General features: G+C 36.3%; 1 protein-coding gene across 7 annotated transcripts in view; it reads right to left on the bottom strand.

Moving 5' to 3' along the window:
- LOC138832929 (metaxin-3) overlaps positions 1-17,717 on the bottom strand; it is a 36,891-nt gene that overhangs the window by 15,438 nt on the left and 3,736 nt on the right. For 2 of the 7 annotated variants that reach the window (XR_011373739.1, XM_070031193.1), the window contains exons 7-9: positions 17,100-17,257; positions 15,595-15,683; positions 12,376-12,523 (exon numbers count right to left, since the gene is read on the bottom strand). Coding sequence is in view for 4 of the 7 variants with exons in the window: in XM_070031193.1 (XP_069887294.1) it covers positions 12,416-12,523; positions 15,595-15,683; positions 17,100-17,257 (355 nt within the window). In the remaining 3 variants the exon portion in view is untranslated. The other 5 variants (XM_070031192.1, XR_011373740.1, XR_011373741.1 and 2 more) reach the window with 5 other exon arrangements.

Below are 17,717 nucleotides of genomic sequence, written 5' to 3'. Positions count from 1 at the left end.
TATACTCAAAATATTTTCAAATCTTATTCATTCTTCATTCCTCAAAAACTCTTTAAGCCTGGTGCTTAAAGCCCATGGCTCAGGCCTACAGTCCTAGCTACTCTGGAGCCTCAGATCTAAGAATTGAGATTTGAAGCCAGCTCAGGCAGAAAAAACACTGAGACTCTTACCTCCAACGAACCACCAAAAAGTCAGAAATAGAACCATGGTTCTAGTGGTAGTGTGCTAGTCTTGAGAGAAGAAGCTAAGGGCCAGTGCACAGGCCCAGAGTTCAAGTGGAAGTACAGGCACCAAAAGAAAACAATAACACCACCACCAAAAATACTTCTTTGAGCCAAGTGTGATGTCACATTCCTAAAATTTTAGCACTTAGGAAACTGAGGAAACAGGATTGTGAGGTCAGGCCAGTGTGGGTTAGTTACATAATGAGACCTTGTCTGGAAAACAACAATAACAAAAACAAAACCTTTTTAAGTCCCTTCTTTTACAAGTGCTGCGCTAAATGCTGAAATACAATGAAGAAGACATATTAGTGTACACCTGTAACCTCAGTTACTCCAGAGATAAAGGAAGATCACAATTTGAGATCATTCTGAGCAAAGGTAGAAAAGAAACTAACAAGAAAAAGACCTAGGTTATAACCCAAGTGGTAGAGCACTTGTCTAGCGCTAAATTCTATCCCCAATACTGTATCAACTAACAGAGGGAAAAATGTGTCCATCTTTACTAGATTGAGTTTTCAATCTAGTAAAGAAGGGGAATAATACTATTGAACCTATAATATATGATATCCACATACATATATGTATATATAATACGTTACCAACAATACAATTTAATGTGCAATGTGTTAGACCCCACAACAATCATATCTCACAGCTGAGAAAAGAGACTAGAAGTTAAGTAATTTGATTTGATGCAATACATGAATAGAAATATGTATTATCCAGACTTCTGTTATTGTAACAAAATACTCAGGCAACTTACAAAGAAAAAGTATTTATTCTGGTTCAGAGTTTTGGAGGTTTCAGTCTATGATCCATATGTCCCAATGTTTTAGCCTATGGTGAGGGCGTGCATCATGACAAGAGTGTACAGTAAAGCACTGCTCACTTGGGGGCCAGGAAGCAAAAGAGACCAAGGATGGGGCTAGAGTCCCACAATCCCCTTGGAGGCACTCCATTAATGACCTAAGACCTCCCAGTAGGCATCACCTCTTAAAGGTTCCAGCACCACTTTGGGGACCAAACTTTTAACATACAGGCCTATGGGGACATTTAATATCCAGAATATAGCAACAACTTACAGAAGAAATGAAAATGAACAATAGCTATTTGAGGAAATATTACTTACAAAGGAAGCGCATATTAAATAATTAAACACTATTATTTAACTACAAAGTCAGTAAAGCTGGCGGGGTTGAAGTAATATAGGCTCTTCTGTGTAGAGATGTAGAGAATATAAAGAGGAACAATCCACCTGAGAAATAGTTTAATTATATGTGACAAGGACCTTTATAAGAGGAATTAACCTTAATGTCCATTACAAGGAAATCAACTAAAATGTTGGTACACCCTTACACTAACACTGCACATAGCCACTAAAAACCAAGAATTTTCTAAACATTAAGGGAAAGAAGCATACTACAACTATTATTGTACTCATTATGCCCACCTTTGGTCCTCAGCTCCACCCAGACCTGAGCTCCTCCCAGCCCTGGAGTTCCAGCTGGCTACTCCCTCTCTCCATCCAGACCCACCTGAGCACCCACCTACCTCAATTCCTGCCCTCAGACCCTCCTGCTTCCTGAATAGGGACAGACACCATGTGCTCTCTCCCCTGGGGAAATATGACTCCTCTAATAAACCTTGTAATAATCTTTCTCCTGAGCCTGCCTGCCTCTGCATGGTCCCCTGGGATGAGTGTGAAGGATTCCTTTCATTTATTCTGAGATTACCGTGTGTGTGTGTGTGTGTGTGTGTGTGTGTGTGTGTGTGTGTGTGTGTGTGTGTGTGTGTGTGTGTGTGTGTGTGTGTGTGTGTGTGTGTGTGTGTGTGTGTGTGTGTAAAACCAGGTATAAGTTCACAGAGGTTGTTCATAAGAGTTGGAATTTTTTTGTATTGCTATCTTGTAAATTTTGTAATAAAAAACTCAAGCATTATAATAATAATGTAGAGTAAGAGTCAGGCTACTTGCAAAATCACCAATCTGATATATTAACTAAGCATAGACTTTAAACTCCAAAATCCATTCTTCTTATACCACATCTTTCTTCAGCCCTACAACCCTGAATAATCCTAGCTGAGTAATCCCTTTATGACTTGTCTTGTTTTGACCTCTGCTTTTTATCACAAGATAAATTTCTCCCACTAAGATGGCTTGCACCTGCACCTCTAATCTCTGCAACCTGGCATTCTTAAAGCAGTAAGCATCCCCCCCCCCCCCGCCACTTTTTTTTCAAAGCCTGCTGCAAGTCATCCCAAATTTCATCATCTGCTTCTGTTTTGTAAGGCTTGACCAAGGCATACAAGGTCTTCAGGATCTGTCAGCTGTGAACAAGCAGTATTTGTGTTTGGACAAGTCTTTGTTGGTCAAGGGCATCCCCACCCTGGCCAGCTCACATTTTTTTTTCTTTTCTTTTCTTTTTTTTTTTTTTTTTTTTTTTGGTCAGTTGTGGGGCTTGAACTCTGGGCCTAGGCACTGTCCCTCAGCTCTTCAGCTCAAAGCAAGTGCTCTACTACTTGAGCTACAACGCCACTTTTAGTCTTCTAGTGGTCTATTGGAGATAAGAGTCTCACAGACTTTCTTGCCTGGGCTGGCTTTGAACCATGATCCTCAGATCTCAGCCTTCTGAATAGTTAGGATTACAGGCGTGAGCCACCGGCACCCAGCCACCACTACACATTTCTAAACACACCCCAGGCATGGACATCTGAGAACCACAATGATGGGTCCCCACCAGCCCACCAACCTCATCTCTACTCCCACATTCTCTGGTTCAATACCCAATCGCATTGGCGTACCTACTGCTCTTCTAAATCTATGAAGACAGGGACTGGAGAGGCAGGACTTTTAGTTTTATGACAGTCCCTACATTAAATTCTCTCTCTTTTAAGATTGGCTCTTTATTCATTTGCAATCTTATCCAGCTTTCCCAACAGTAAAGAAACCAACAATGATATTATCACTGGTTTCTTGTATGCCCATATCTGTAAACCTCTACCATGAAGTTCAGGATCTTGTATAATCCTACTTCAAAACTACATCTGTATTCTTCTTTGTCTTCTATGCTTTGGTAGAGTATCTGTAAATTACTCTGTGGAACAAAGAGAAAAACTGTGGATGCCAATCATTGGTACTTGCTATGGTTTTAATGTTCTTTAAAGTCTATGACTTAGAAACCTAATTTCCAATGTAATCATGTCCAGAGGTGATGATAACTTTGAGATTAGGTGATGAGGGCTCTGAGGATACATTTAGCTTCTTTTTTCTCTTTCATTTGCACTCTCTTGCCCTTATGCCATCCATTATGGAAGAAAGCACTGAGTTAGGACTCTTGCTAGCTGTAGATCCCTTGATCTCAGACATCCTAGCTTCCAAAACTCATAAGAAATATATTTTCTTTCTTTTTATATTCTCTGCATGCAAACTGGAGCTACAGTAATATAGAAAGAGGTAAGATAGCACAAAATTGAATAATTGTACTAAAATTATATATATCTCTCTCCTAGTTTGAGCTCCCTGAGGGCAGTAACCTTCTCTTTGTATTCCCCCAAAATAAACTAGTGTGTAGAAATTGAAAGCACTTGATCAATACCCCTACATCAAGCTCCTCCTTGAGATTAAAGAAGCAGTGCTGGTATAGCAGATACTGCTGTGGCAGCTCATGGCTTACATGTGGCATTACTGACTGGGCACTGAATGTGGCATGAATGTACTTTGGACAACTCCCACACTAGAGATCTGATTAAGTTTGCTGAAATTCTTGTTAGTACACAAATTTCTTCAGCGATTACATTTTCTACATATTTTCTTTAGTTTTGTGTGCATTTACATACAGGCTTTAATTGTTCCTTTCTTATTTTTTCCACTCAATTTTTGTCTTTTCTGACCATCCCCAACACCTTTTCTAAGCCATTTTAGCAGTAGTCACCATGTGAACTGAACGTTATATCCTGAACATGTAAAATCATGTTTGTTAAACTAAAACAGCAATTTTCCTTCTCATGGAGAAAACTGGGACAACACATATCAAGAGGGGCATCTTCAAATATATTTAGGTTTTGTTTTGTTTTTTGCATTTAAAACTGGTATCTGTTGAGTCTTGTTATATTTAGAAATTGCAATGCTTTCCTCTATATTAAGAAAGTTTTTAACTTTCTCAAATGTGCAGATCACCTTTCCCAAATTAGAATTCAAGGAACCAATTCTTAATTGTATTTATAAATGTTAGGTTTTTCCTGCTCTCTCTACTTTCCTGCTCAAAAAGGGCAATTATAATAGTTTCTCTTCCACTTAGAAGCACAATTTTTGGAGCCTTGAGTTGGCTGACTTCAAAATTTGAAATGTCTCTGATGATACACAGCTGTCTTCATTTCTTAATCATAGATGTCTAAAGCATTCCAGGAGGCTGACTCATGTACCTGGAGAAATGGACCATGTTTTCTCATTCTCTCTCATGAAGCTCTTGTCAGATTAAGAGGTTTCTGCTTTATTCTGCAAGGGATTTAATTACAAGATGACTGGATACATTCATACATTTCTTTGCCATCTCTTTCTTGTTCTCTTACATATTTATCTCAAACCCAAATGCACTACTTTCTGACTTTCCTTTCCTTCAATCATTATCCTATGGCAATTCACTTAAGCCACCAATATGGCAAAACTTCATTTTCTTCCAAACAGCCATTTGTGGTCAAGGAAAAACAGATCTATTTGTGTTGTATGTAGCCTACCACTCACCGCAGGCTATCACATTAAATAGACAGGAGTTTTTGAGCACCTCACATAGGCTATGCTCAAGGGTAAGCAATTCAGAAGGAAATTTTCTTAAGTTCTTCGTTGAATGGGTCTCAGCTTGTGACTCCCAAACAGCTACCTTTCCTCAAAAGAATTCCATTATTCTACAACAGCAGCTCTTCTCTCCTGCTCTTTCAGAGAGCAGGTGATTTGCTAAGCACTTCCCTCCACCCCAGGAGCTTCCATCTGCAACCCAAAGCTCATCTATAATGAAACTTTGTGTTTGTTGGGGATAGAAGAATCAACAAGGATGCAGAGATATACTTACATACCTGAACAATTCCACTTGAAAAATCTACACACTTGACTACTTGTAAACTATACCTTAATAACTCCACTAGCAAAACCACCCAGCCTCTCGATATACCTACTATTTTATATAACAGATATAACAGAATTGTCTATATACATGTATTCTATCCCCAAAGGCAAACCAGCAAAATCAAAATCCTTCCTACCTAAAATTTTATTAGTTTTCTGTGTTTTCCATTCAATTAAATCAAACATCATTAGAGTAAACAGGAAACTTTAAAGAAACTCATAGAAGTGAAAGGATCAGGAAACAGCTCTGAAGAGCTGTAGGAGAACCTAAGGTCACAAGTCAGTGGCCCAGAGTCTTCTAATTTCTTTAGTGTACAAAGACCACATGTGAAGGTCTCAAAAGTATCCTAGAAAGAATGGGTAGAAGAAGAATCCTCTATCCAGCTCCGTCTCTGCACTTAGTTACTTTCAACCACAGAAAAAAAATCTCTTCAGTAAAAACATTCACCTTAATAAATCATATTACATGGAGAACTAATAAACATTCAGGCAATTTGAGATTTTTATTGAGAAAATAGCCATTTTGACATTATATCCAGTTTTTCATTTGTTAGAATAAACTTTTTACAATATTGATCATTATTAACACTTTTAGGTATTTATACATAGTCTCTGAGTAAAATATAACCATACTAGGCAAGGCTAGAATACTGATATTATAGTCAACATAGCTTATTTTAAGACTGTTTACTTTATAATGAAACTAGAATTTGCATGCTAGAACAGATGTTTAAAATGTTTACAGTTCAAAGATAGGTTTGATGGGACAAAACCATTTGGAATATAAAATATTTCCTGTTTTCTGTCCATCTTCCAAAAAACTAGTTATGTTACAATCAAGTCACAATTTTCCTTGGACATAAATTTTAAAAATGAAAGATATTATTTCCTTTTTTTCAAAAAAGGAAGAAAATAAATTCATAAGCGGAATAAAATTCATCTTTATGCAGCTAACTTAAAACCTTGAGTATGTCCCTCTTTCTCCAAAAGATAGCTGCCAAGAAGGCAGGAGAAGCAGCAAATGATCCGAAGAACAAATGGCTAGGACAGCCTTCTTCACAGTGCATGACTTGTTGAGGACTGATGCAAACCCTGGCAAGTCATTTTTTGATGATCTGGGATATGTAAACCAAATGATTAAAAGACACTTTTCTAAATTTGCAAAAGAAAAGCTGAAGAATCAGAAGAACTTTTCATGTGGCTAGATGTCCATCCTTGTACCATAACTCAAAGCCTAAGGCAAACTTCATACAAACACTTCCCCGAAACATGGAACTCCAAACATGAAAATGTATATATTGCAAAAAACAAAAAACATCCTTGTGCCTCATTAGTGGTCTGGTTTTACACTCTGAAGTGAAATAAAATCTATCTGAAATTTGGAGACTTTGTGAAGTTTACATTTTTTCAGATGTAGAGTCTGCTAATTAAATGTTAACTATAAACTCCCATCCTAGAAGTATACACACATAATCCTTGTTTAGACTATGACTTTAATAACAGAAAACAACTTGAAACTATTACACTTATTTGCTTTGTCATTGAAGCAACATAAAATCATTTATAATAATCTCCATTGTCTTTTTTGATACTTTTTAAAGCACAAGAAGAAAAGGCTTGGAAAATTGTTCTGGAATTACAAGTTAGTTCCCATTGCCTAATAACTGTTCCTGACACAAACCACCAGTTCAGACCCCTACCCAGCCGTGCCAGGTTTACTAGAGCTCTGGGAGAAAGGGCTGTATTAACCAGGGTCACCCCACAAACTAAATAACAACGAATCTACATCTGGCCTTTCAAGTCCATGGTCCAAGGGAATCCTGATTTGTCTCATATTATCACTGTCATGAGAGGGCAAGGCGAACACTCTAGGGCAACGTTTTCACAAGTATATTTCTCAGAACACAAATCCCACAACTAAACATCTATTTTAAAAATCCACGTGTAAACAAACTAGGCAAATGGTGTATGAAATAGAGGCACTTAATGAAAACCATAAATGCTCCTCCTATGAAATGCATGTGGCACACTCATACATGCAATCATTGTTTAGACTATTTCTTCAGTAATGAAATAAAAACTTGAAAATTTTCCAAAGCTTGAAGAATGGGAAATGCACATCCAAGGTTCTGAGAAGTCTATAGTAACTTAACTTTGCTTAGTCCAGCATTTTCTAAACTTATTGGACTACAGGAAACCTCCATTGACAAAATCTATTATACTTCTTTAGGAGCTACTTCACCAATAAATGTAATGATGCTATGTTTTTAATCTTATAATTTTAAATTAATGAAGACACAATTAGAACTGTCTTTTGGGGGTTCCTTAAAAAAAAAAACTATTTTGCTCTGAATAAGTTTCTTTTCTTTTTTCTTTTTTTTGGGGGGTCCGGTTGTGGGGCCTGAACTCTGGGCCTGGCCGCTATCCCTCAGTTCTTCAGCTCAAGGCTAGTGCTCTACCACTTGAGCCACAGCGCCACTTCTGGCTTTTTTCTTTTTGCTTATGTGGTGCTGAGGAATCGAACCCAGGGCTTCATGCATTCAAGGCAAGTGTTCTACCACTGAGCCACCTTCCCAGCCCCCAATAAGTTTCTATTATAACATTCCCCTCTCTACTCATTGCACAAGGATGTTCATTCTCTCTAGTAATTCATGAAATACTTCTCTGGAAAAACTAATTTCTGCATCCTTCTTTATTTCCCAGAGTATGCTTCTCTCTCAATCTTAAATTAATTAGTCTTATTAAGACAGATAGTCTGGCTGCTAGTAGTTACTATCTACCCAACAATTTCTAATTTACTTTGCAAACCCTTAAAAGCCAAAGCAAGAAATAATAAAAAAAATTATATATCTCTATGAAAATCAACATTTTGAAGACCTAATAAAACTCAACTAAACCTGAGTATAATGGACTGTTGATTTCCTGTACCAATGAATTTCTGAAAATAACTATGAAATGACACTAACAAGTAAATATAAATCCACACAGCTGCACAATAGCAAAAAAACGATTTAAAAATATTTCTTACCACTAAGAACATCTTTTATAATACCATCATCACAACCCAAATCATCTCTACTGTTCTGCTCAGGATTCCAATTATAAAAATAACTAAACCAAAACAAAGTCAATTACAAACTCCTTTTGAGCTTAAAATAGCACATAGGCATGTCACACCTTCTTCATGGGGGGGTGGTGTCTTAGTGAACATCTCAAACTGCCTATCTGGAGATGATAAATACAACACAGAACTAGTGCATGAAGATTCAGAACTTTTTCAAAACTTTTATTCTCAAAAATGCCCCAGTTACCATAGAAAAAAACATATAATTAGAAAGAAAAAAAACAGATTTATTGATATCCCAAGGAAAAGATGTTTTTGGTTTTACATTGCCCTCCCTCTCTTCCCTGATCCCTTTCTTTTCTTTCTCCCTTCCTCCCTCTCTCCCCCTCTCTCTTTCCCCTTCCCTTCTTCCTTCCCTCCATTCCCAACTTCCCTGCCTTTCCTTTATTTAAAAATATTTAATTTATATTATGTATATTATATTTCTGGAACTAAGTATGTTTGGACTATTACATTTTTAAATCATGGTTATGTGGATAATGATAAATTTATTGAATTTTGTTCTTTAAAAACCATTTTATTTAGAAATAGAGACTCACAAGACATTATAAAAATAGGAGATATCGCATGTCCCCATTACTCAGCCTCCTGTCTATAAACAAGCATTTATATGTTCATTCTAAAAAGGTCAAGGTTGTTGACAGCTTATGAAAAACTGCTCCCAAAATCTACTAGGCCTGGTAAATGCAAGCTTTCAGAGGAGGCACCAAAGAAACAAACCATCAAATTCAAGTATCTCTTTTTTTGAATCCCTAGTTTTCTAAGCAAACCCTTACTGTTACCAGTTGTTATCTCTTTTTGTGTTTGTTTTCCAATTATCATTGATGTACAAAAATTTTTTTTTTTTTTTTTTGGGTCCAGTCATGGGGCCTGAACTCTGGGCCTGGGCGCTGTCCCTCAGCTCTTCAGCTCAAGGCTAGCGCTCTACCACTTGAGCCACAGCGCCACTTCCGGCTTTTTCTTTTTGCTTATGTGGTGCTGAGGAATCGAACCCAGGGCCTCTGGCATGCAAGGCATGCGCTCTACCACTGAGCCACCTTCCCAGCCTCTGATGTACAAAAATTTTAACTTAGCTATGACTGAAATAATCCTTCCCATTCTTTCATATATGTATAGATATGAAAATAGATGGATCAATATTATAAATGGAAACAAAAATACATGTTTTTATAAAATCTCTCATCCTTTAGTACCCCCCCAAAAAATTCAAGCACACCTAAGCTAAAATTTGATATGTTATTGTCAATCTTTTGATGAAGTCAAAAAACAGTTTTGAAAGAAAAACCATCTTTAATGTTCCTTATAGTCTCTTTAGTGTTAAGTAGTTACTATTATGCATGATTGATATGGACTGTTGGTGAAGGATTTTCTTCTTATGGAAATTATCTAGCCATTTTTTAAATCTTATACTATCAAAAATAAACACAAGCATACTCCCTCCTTTTCATATTATCTTCCACCATTACCTGTAAAAGACAATGGTTCACAGTGTTCTGTTTAAGGTTGTGGACCATTTTTCTCAGTAAATTCAAACTATCCAAAATAATATCCTGACACTGTGTCTATAGACCTTGTGTAGCATAAAAGAAAAAAAAAAAATTTTGTCCAAGAGCTTCCTCTATGTGTGGCTGGCTCCTAGTTTATGCTCAGCTATAGCTTTCTTATCATTTCATTTGTATATACAAAGAAAACTCAAGTATCCCAACATAAAAATTGTCAAATTACATTTTGCATCTCAGAAGTGGTAGTCTGGAAGCACAATATATAATAGAATGTAAGGCTATAGGCAATGCAAAGCAGAGATGACCAAAAAGTAAACAAATCATTTTGATAGTATACAAAAAAAAATACTTGTTATGTTAAAATGACCCTTTTAAGTCAAATTCAACATATGAAACCACACAGTACTTCTTAGTTGAATTCTGTGTATCATGAGAACATGACTCCCATATTCTTATAAATATATAAACATTTTCCTTCCTCACAGTCTTTTGTAGATTTATCAAAAGAATAACCTATATAACCTAGCATTATCTTTTCTTTTTATCTATGGAGAGATTTGAGGTCAGATGTATTGTTCACTTTTATAATCTGTTACTGTTGATAGAGTTTTTTCTTCTACAATTTTTTTTTCAGAAATTAATTATAATTGTCCTGTTTTACATGTGTTTTGCAATTGTAAGCCACTTCAAATGCTTTTTGGAAGGTCTAATACAAATCATAATTGAAAATGACTAACCCTGACTAAAGCATAAACAGATGTCTGATTAATGTGCTTAACTATTCTTTCCCAATATTCATCAATTCTAGAAAATAATAAATCACAGTCATTATTTCCAACACAAAATATTCATACAGATTTCAGAATGCTGAAATAACAAACTGTCTTTGAAGATGAGCAACAGCCAATCCCACCCCTCCCTCACTCCCTCTCCCGCCCCCACATACAACCATTGTTAGAGAAGTAATGTGAAACTCATTGGTACTTTCACTAAATGCATCTAATCTTCACCACCATGATTACCTTGTTTCTCACATAGTTAAAACTATCAAGAGAAAAAAACAAAACCTCTTGTATCATGTATAAACACCTACCTAAATACAGAACTGGGAGGATGAGGGTCAAACACAAGTGACCTCCACTCAGCTTATGAGTCTCTTGACAACAAGGCTTGTTTTCTTAACATATGGGTTTCTGCAGGACTCGGTAACATTTGCTGAGCACCATAGTAATCTTTTAGGACACTAATAAAAAAGAGTCCTATTTTTTTTTTTAATCCCAGAAGTGGGATTTAAAACAACAGAAGCACCTCACCACTAAAATAAGCAAGTTTCTATTATAAGGAAAACTACCACACAGCAAATCCTTGACCAATTCAGCAGCCAGTAAATAGAAAATAGTCATAAAAATATGCTATTTCAGATTTATTCCTCTGGATCCTCAACAGTAATTAAAATATATGGAACACAATTAGTCATCAGAAAGCTGTGACTACATATATGCATGTTATGAAAGAACACTGGTCTGAGTCAAGCCTAGAGAACACAGACCAGATGCACAGTAGGTGTTTCAATTACCCTGGCCATAGGCTTCTCCTGAGTAGTATCTAACAACTGGGTAAGGTTTACAGCTTAACACAATAAAGATGACCAAGACATTCAGTTTTGGAATCAATACATGAATAAGACAATTGAGATGTTCTATAAATACATACATCTAAAGCTGCCATATTTACCCTGTAAACTAAAAGACCCCTAGAGACCACTTATTAACCTATAAGGAACACATCAGCAAAAATTATGCTATTCTGAAGTGCATTCATGAGATGAATATAATATGCAACCACTCTTACTGTTTATATATGCAGTTCTAAATCCCCAAAAGGTTAGACTTATGAGCATAAATAAAAGCACATTCCTCATTGCTTCTTAAAGTTAAATACAAACCTTTCTACTGAAATGAAGTAATTTGTATTTTTCCTAGATCCTAAAATAGGCATCAGATTTCTAAACAGAAGAAATAAAGTCTCTGCCAAAGAGCCATATATTATATATGCAGACAAGTATAAGAAAACCAAGTTAATAAATTGAATAAATTATCTTGAATAAATTAAGAATACACATTCAGAACAGAATTGTAGCTTTTGGTCAGTAACATATGAGCAAAAGGCAAAAATCTGCCAAGTTTAAGGCAGGTTTTTTCATACAAAGTACAATGTGTTTTCTCCCCCCACCCACCACATTCATTTAGCATTCACCTTTATTTAAAAAGCAGTGCCAAGCTAGCATACAAGCTTTTTAGTTAAAAGAAAAAAACAAATATCATAGAAAGTTTCTTTTGTGTTAGTCTTCCTTATACCTATGAATGGTATATTCTATTTGCCTTCACACCCGTGGTGTTAAGAGATTACCGTGACAATCATAAGACTTGGCCACAAAGCACAATAACTGTCAGGGTGACAGCCTGTGCGAAGAATTACTCTCTTCTGCTGGAGTCAATTTAAGTGTTGGCAGTTTCCGAGGAGGAAGCTGAGGGCTTTGGCGAAGGTTGTCATCCATCTGTAGAAAGTATAAAAGATACATCTGACTAAGGCTGTGGCACCACTTATGTGGACTGTGGCCTCCCCATCCAAACTACAGCAGAGAACCATATGTTTGCAGAACTGCTGGAGAAATCTTTTTCTTACAAATAGTCTCTCAAGAATTGTAAAGGTCATACCTCAAATACCAGCTGACTCAGTATCTGTAAAAAAAAAGCAATGTGGCTCATTCTTGATACCTTCACAAAATTACCCTAACTCCACAAAATGAATACTCTACTAAATTACATCATAGCTCACCCAGTTTAAGAGGCGTTTATAAAAATAAAAGTTAAAAATAATAATTCTGTTACCCTAATGTCCACTGCTTATGAAGTATGTTCATGTACAGTATCTTGTTTGATTTTCCTAACAAGAAGAAAAAAAGGGCAGACATCATACTTCCCTATTATTCAGATGAACCAAATGAGGTTCAGAAAGGGCAAGTGATGTGCCCTGGGCCCCACGGCTGATATTTGTTGCAATGTGGTTGTTCTTTCAACTATACCTATTTAAATTAATCACTGTGATTAATATTACACTCAAAAAAGATGAGCTTTCCCAAGCTAAAAGTATGCAGACCAAAGGAAACTAGTAATGGGGCAAAAAGAATAAATTCTTTAGATTTAAGAGGTTCTCCAAACACTGGATCAGTTCTAAGATTGCCTTAAAGAAACAAATTAATATGGAACATGTTAAGAAAACGTCCAAGAACTTCAGACTTAACGCAAAACATATTAGTATTTTTCAAATACTAGGATAGGGATTATTCAGCACTCAACCAGACCCTCAGTGAACTACTCTTTTTTTTTTTATATTTTTAAAAATTTCATTGTGAAGGTGAGGGGTTACAGTTACGTAAGTGAGGTAATGAGTACATTTCCTTTTGAACAGCATCACCCCCCCTCATTCTCCCTCAGTTTTTCCTCTTCCAACTTCCCTCCCCACAAAGTTGTATAGTTCTTTTTCTAGTGGGTTAGGAACTATTATTAATCACAGTATCCCACAAAGTGCAAGTTTCAGGTCCTTGTGTTGAGGTCACTATCTGTTTAACTTCAAGTTTCAAGTCCTTGTGTTCAGTTCACTATCAGTTTAACTTCATAAAAGACTTTAAAGCAACTGCCATCAAAACACAACACCAGCAGAAAACAGCATCTTATTGTCTATATGATAGGCAGGCTCTTTTACAGTTTTGTATTTGTACAGAGTATTCGATTCTCCTGCCGTAATCATCTCAAAATTCTTTTATAAAGCACAGAGGGAGCATTTTGGCAGAGGTTATGGGGGGTAGGGGTGCAGGGGTAATAAGAATAAAAGATAAACTTTTGTTTTCCAGTGGACAAAGTATTAACACTGAACTATTTTGGGCAATGGTGTTGAGCTATTTTCTTTCTTACAAGAATTTCTTCAAACATCATTCATTTTAGATTTTCTACCAAAGTGAATAGCTATGGCTAACAAGATTGGTAGCTCTACCATCTTGTTTTTACCAGCAAACCACAGACTTCCTACAGAAGAACAGGTATGAGCAAAAAGGAGTGCCTAATTTAATATATCAGAGAACTCTGATACACTGATGATGCTGCACAAAGATGTGTACAAAGTGGTGACAGGATCTCCTGGCTTTACTGCTGAATATGTGGGCATTTCAGTTTTCTTTCCATATTCGTCATGAATTCTCCACATATAGAAAATAGAATCTATAGTGGAGTGATCTTTCCTTAATCCACATGTAAAACTTCATAGACTCCTCAGATTTACTGGACTGAGCAAAGAACTGAGCCAAATCAGGGTTTAACTCAGCTTACAAAACTAATAATAATGAACTCTTCCAATTTTACCACCCAATTTTACTCATTTCTCAAATTATCATAATTCATGAAATAATACCAAAAAAACCCCACAGGTCATTCAGAGAATAACAGTGACATATATACTAGCAAATCTAGTCTGTAGTAACAGTTCTGTAATTTCATCCATCAGCTAGATGGCTGACTACTGAAGAAAATAAATGAAAGCTTATGCCAGGCACATTTCTAGGGATTAAGTTTCCTTTCTACTTTTTTGTCATCTGAGAGACCTTGGAGAGGTGACAAAGCTACTCTCAAAGCTTCAGAGGCCTTATGCATAAAATGGGTAGTGTTAGTATCAGCATTCAGAGATGTTATGAGGCGAATGAGATAACCCCATATATCTAGAAAAGAATAAAACACTGTTCATTTGTATAAGAAACAAGTGAGGAGAAAAAGGGCAACACTCTTGTGCTTTTCTGAATAGAATTTCCCTTGAAATGTCTACTGTTGGCTCTCTCCCTTATATTGTTCCTGAAAATCTCTCTCAAAAATAAACACCCCCTAAAATGGAAAAGCATCCATAGTGGGGTAAAAATGTAGACTACATTCAGAACAGTAAAGGACACACAGGAGAAAAACAAAAAAAAGTACATGTGGAAGAAAGAAATGGACATTATGGTGCTGTTAATAAGACAGCACAGGTGCTTATAATCCCAGGAAACAGAAAACATTTGTAGTTTGTGTTGTCATTGTTTTGTATAAAGCCAATCTTTAGGGATTCCAAGCTTAATAGATACATACTGTGTGGTAAAAATAAACCTATACCATTGTCTATTTTTCCCACAGCAAATAGGCCACTGTTGGCTTCAAACACTAAATTAGGGCTGGGAAGGTGGCTTAGGGATAGAGTGCTTGCCTTGCATACACGAGACCCTGGGTTCAATTCTTCAGCGTCACATAAGCAGAAAAAGCTGGAAATGGGACTGTGGCTCAAGCGGTAGAGCACTAGCCTTGAGCTGAAGAGCCGAGGGAGAGCACCCAGGCCCTCAGTTCAGGCCTCACGACAGAGAAAAACAAAGCAAAACAAAAAAACACTAAATTATATGCAGTTTAGTAAAAGTACATTTAAGATGCTATCTGAAATATAAACTTCTAAAAAAAAGAAAGAAGGTAAATTAATGCATAACTCAAATTACAACATTGGCTACAGAAGGAAAATACTAGTCTACTTTAAAATAATGATTGAAGTAAACATGACCTTTTCAATCAAGTTGGATTCCTTATTTACAAGTTGTGTGAGTTTCTGCAGATTTGCATCTACCATTTCTTGTCCAGCGGGAGAGATGCCTAAGAAGCCAGGATAGAAATCAGAAAAAGATAGGAAATTTTGAAAGCCTTGAAAGCTGTTTAGATTGAAAGACTTTTGAGTCTACTAACCCTCCCAATTACCTCACCCTCCAAAATATAAATATAGACAAAGGGAAAAACCATTCCGGGCTCAAAAGCAATGTTAGGAGGTAATGTCCAAAACCAAACTCGAAACAAAAGGATTAAAATGCATTCATGAAGACTATGAGCCAAGTGACATGCAGCTAGCCATAGTAATTAGTAAAAACACAGCAGTCTTTCATTCCTCTTTTCCTTCTGAAATTTAATTGTATCTTTCCCTCATTCGTTTTAAATAGGTCTTTGGCCATAACTATTTGAATAGTGTGGTAATACAGTGACTGCTAAACAGTTATCCACTAGGTGTTAAAACATTTACAGGGATTTTTAAAAGAACAAGTTTCTGGGCATTATCCCTAAAAGATTCCGATTTTGTAAGCCTGATCCAGGACTCAAGATTTTGCTTTGCTATATTATCAGGTTTTCTGGCCACTGCTCATTGTCTCCCAATCTACTAACACTCCCTAGATACCAAACACATAACCCAGCTTGAAAAATAAACTGTCCACTTAAGCCAGTTAGTTTTAACTGTTGTTTCTTAAGTGGACAATTTCACCCAACTCTCCCAATACTAATTTAGTATTACAATCAGTTAAGTACAAGGCCCCACACTCAAAAGAATCATATCCTCAGTGACAGGTGTCCTCTACTTACTATATACCTCCAGTCTGATGCAATCAGTTTTCAAGTAGTGGAATCATAGGAGTGTACCTCACCAAAATCAATCTGCTACTGATTTCTGTTCACGCAGGAAAATGCTAGAAGCAGCAGGTATAAATCATTTAAAGTAATTGGCTATTTGCATTAGGTTAAATACTATTTTAGCAAGGACTCAATAACTGTGGTTGTTAATCTTTCAGAAGAAAATGTGATACTTCAAAGGGGGAATGTTTAAAAAGGAGACTCACAAAATAAAATCCAGAGGAACAAATAAAAGGCAAATTAGTCTAGTCTCTATTTAACTAAGAACTATCATGTGGATTAATACTGAAGTTGGAAAAAATGCAACTTCTTCAAGTGCTATAACCCAGTACTTAAAGACAATACACAAGCCAGGCATGGTGGTACTTGCCTGTAATCCCAATACTCTGGAGGCAGAGACAGTAGGATCATAAATTCAAGGCCATTCTGGATTACATAGTGGGTCTGAGTCAGCCTGAGTTATAAAGCAAGACTGTGTCTCAAAAAAAAACACCCAAAGACTAAGGACACAGTTCAATGGAAGAGTGCCTCCCTAGCATACTCAAGGCCTGAGGTTTGGGAGAATATGAAGATATTCAAGGCAAATACACATTAGCTGATGAGAAGCCAGCTTACCTCCGAGACTGAGCCTAAAGTAACTGTTTAGAATATCATCACAAAATCGGCACAGGTTGGAGAGCTGCTTCAGATGTTCTTGTAAGTGAACTTTAGGAAACCGTATTTTATAAAGAGGTGCAAGAAAACCAAACACATAAGCATCCAAAGTAGAAGGCCTAAAAATAAAGTAACATTTTTAAAGTACATTAAAAATATTAACTTGGGATTCTGATTAAATGAAGTTTTCTACAAATAGACTTGTCAAATCTGAAGTATATAACAATGCTTTAAAAAGTTACTAACCATTTCAGTTCACAATAATTATACAACTAGGGTTTACCCTTTAGGAAGATTGAAAAATACTCTATTATTTAGAAGAAAATTAAGTTGTAAAATACAGGTTCATTTTTTTCCTTACAAGTGTAATTTAAACTTGGGCAAGGTAGGAACAGCCTTGGATATTTTAAATTCATATATACCACACCTCAAGCCAATGTTAATTATCACTGATATGAAAAGTTTCTTACAACTAAAAAAAATAAACATATCAAATCCTTCTTTAAGTGACAAACTCCTTTTTGAAGGGGTAAGGGGACATGCTTTAAATTACTTTTTACTGAATATACATGTGCAAAA

The sequence above is a fragment of the Dipodomys merriami genome, unplaced genomic scaffold, assembly GCF_024711535.1.
Source record: "Dipodomys merriami isolate MVZ:Mamm:240054 unplaced genomic scaffold, mDipMer1.0.p SCAF_20, whole genome shotgun sequence".
Classification (NCBI taxonomy): domain Eukaryota; kingdom Metazoa; phylum Chordata; class Mammalia; order Rodentia; family Heteromyidae; genus Dipodomys; species Dipodomys merriami.
Note: the sequence above shows the minus strand (reverse complement) of the source record. Positions and strands in the feature narration are given on the sequence as shown.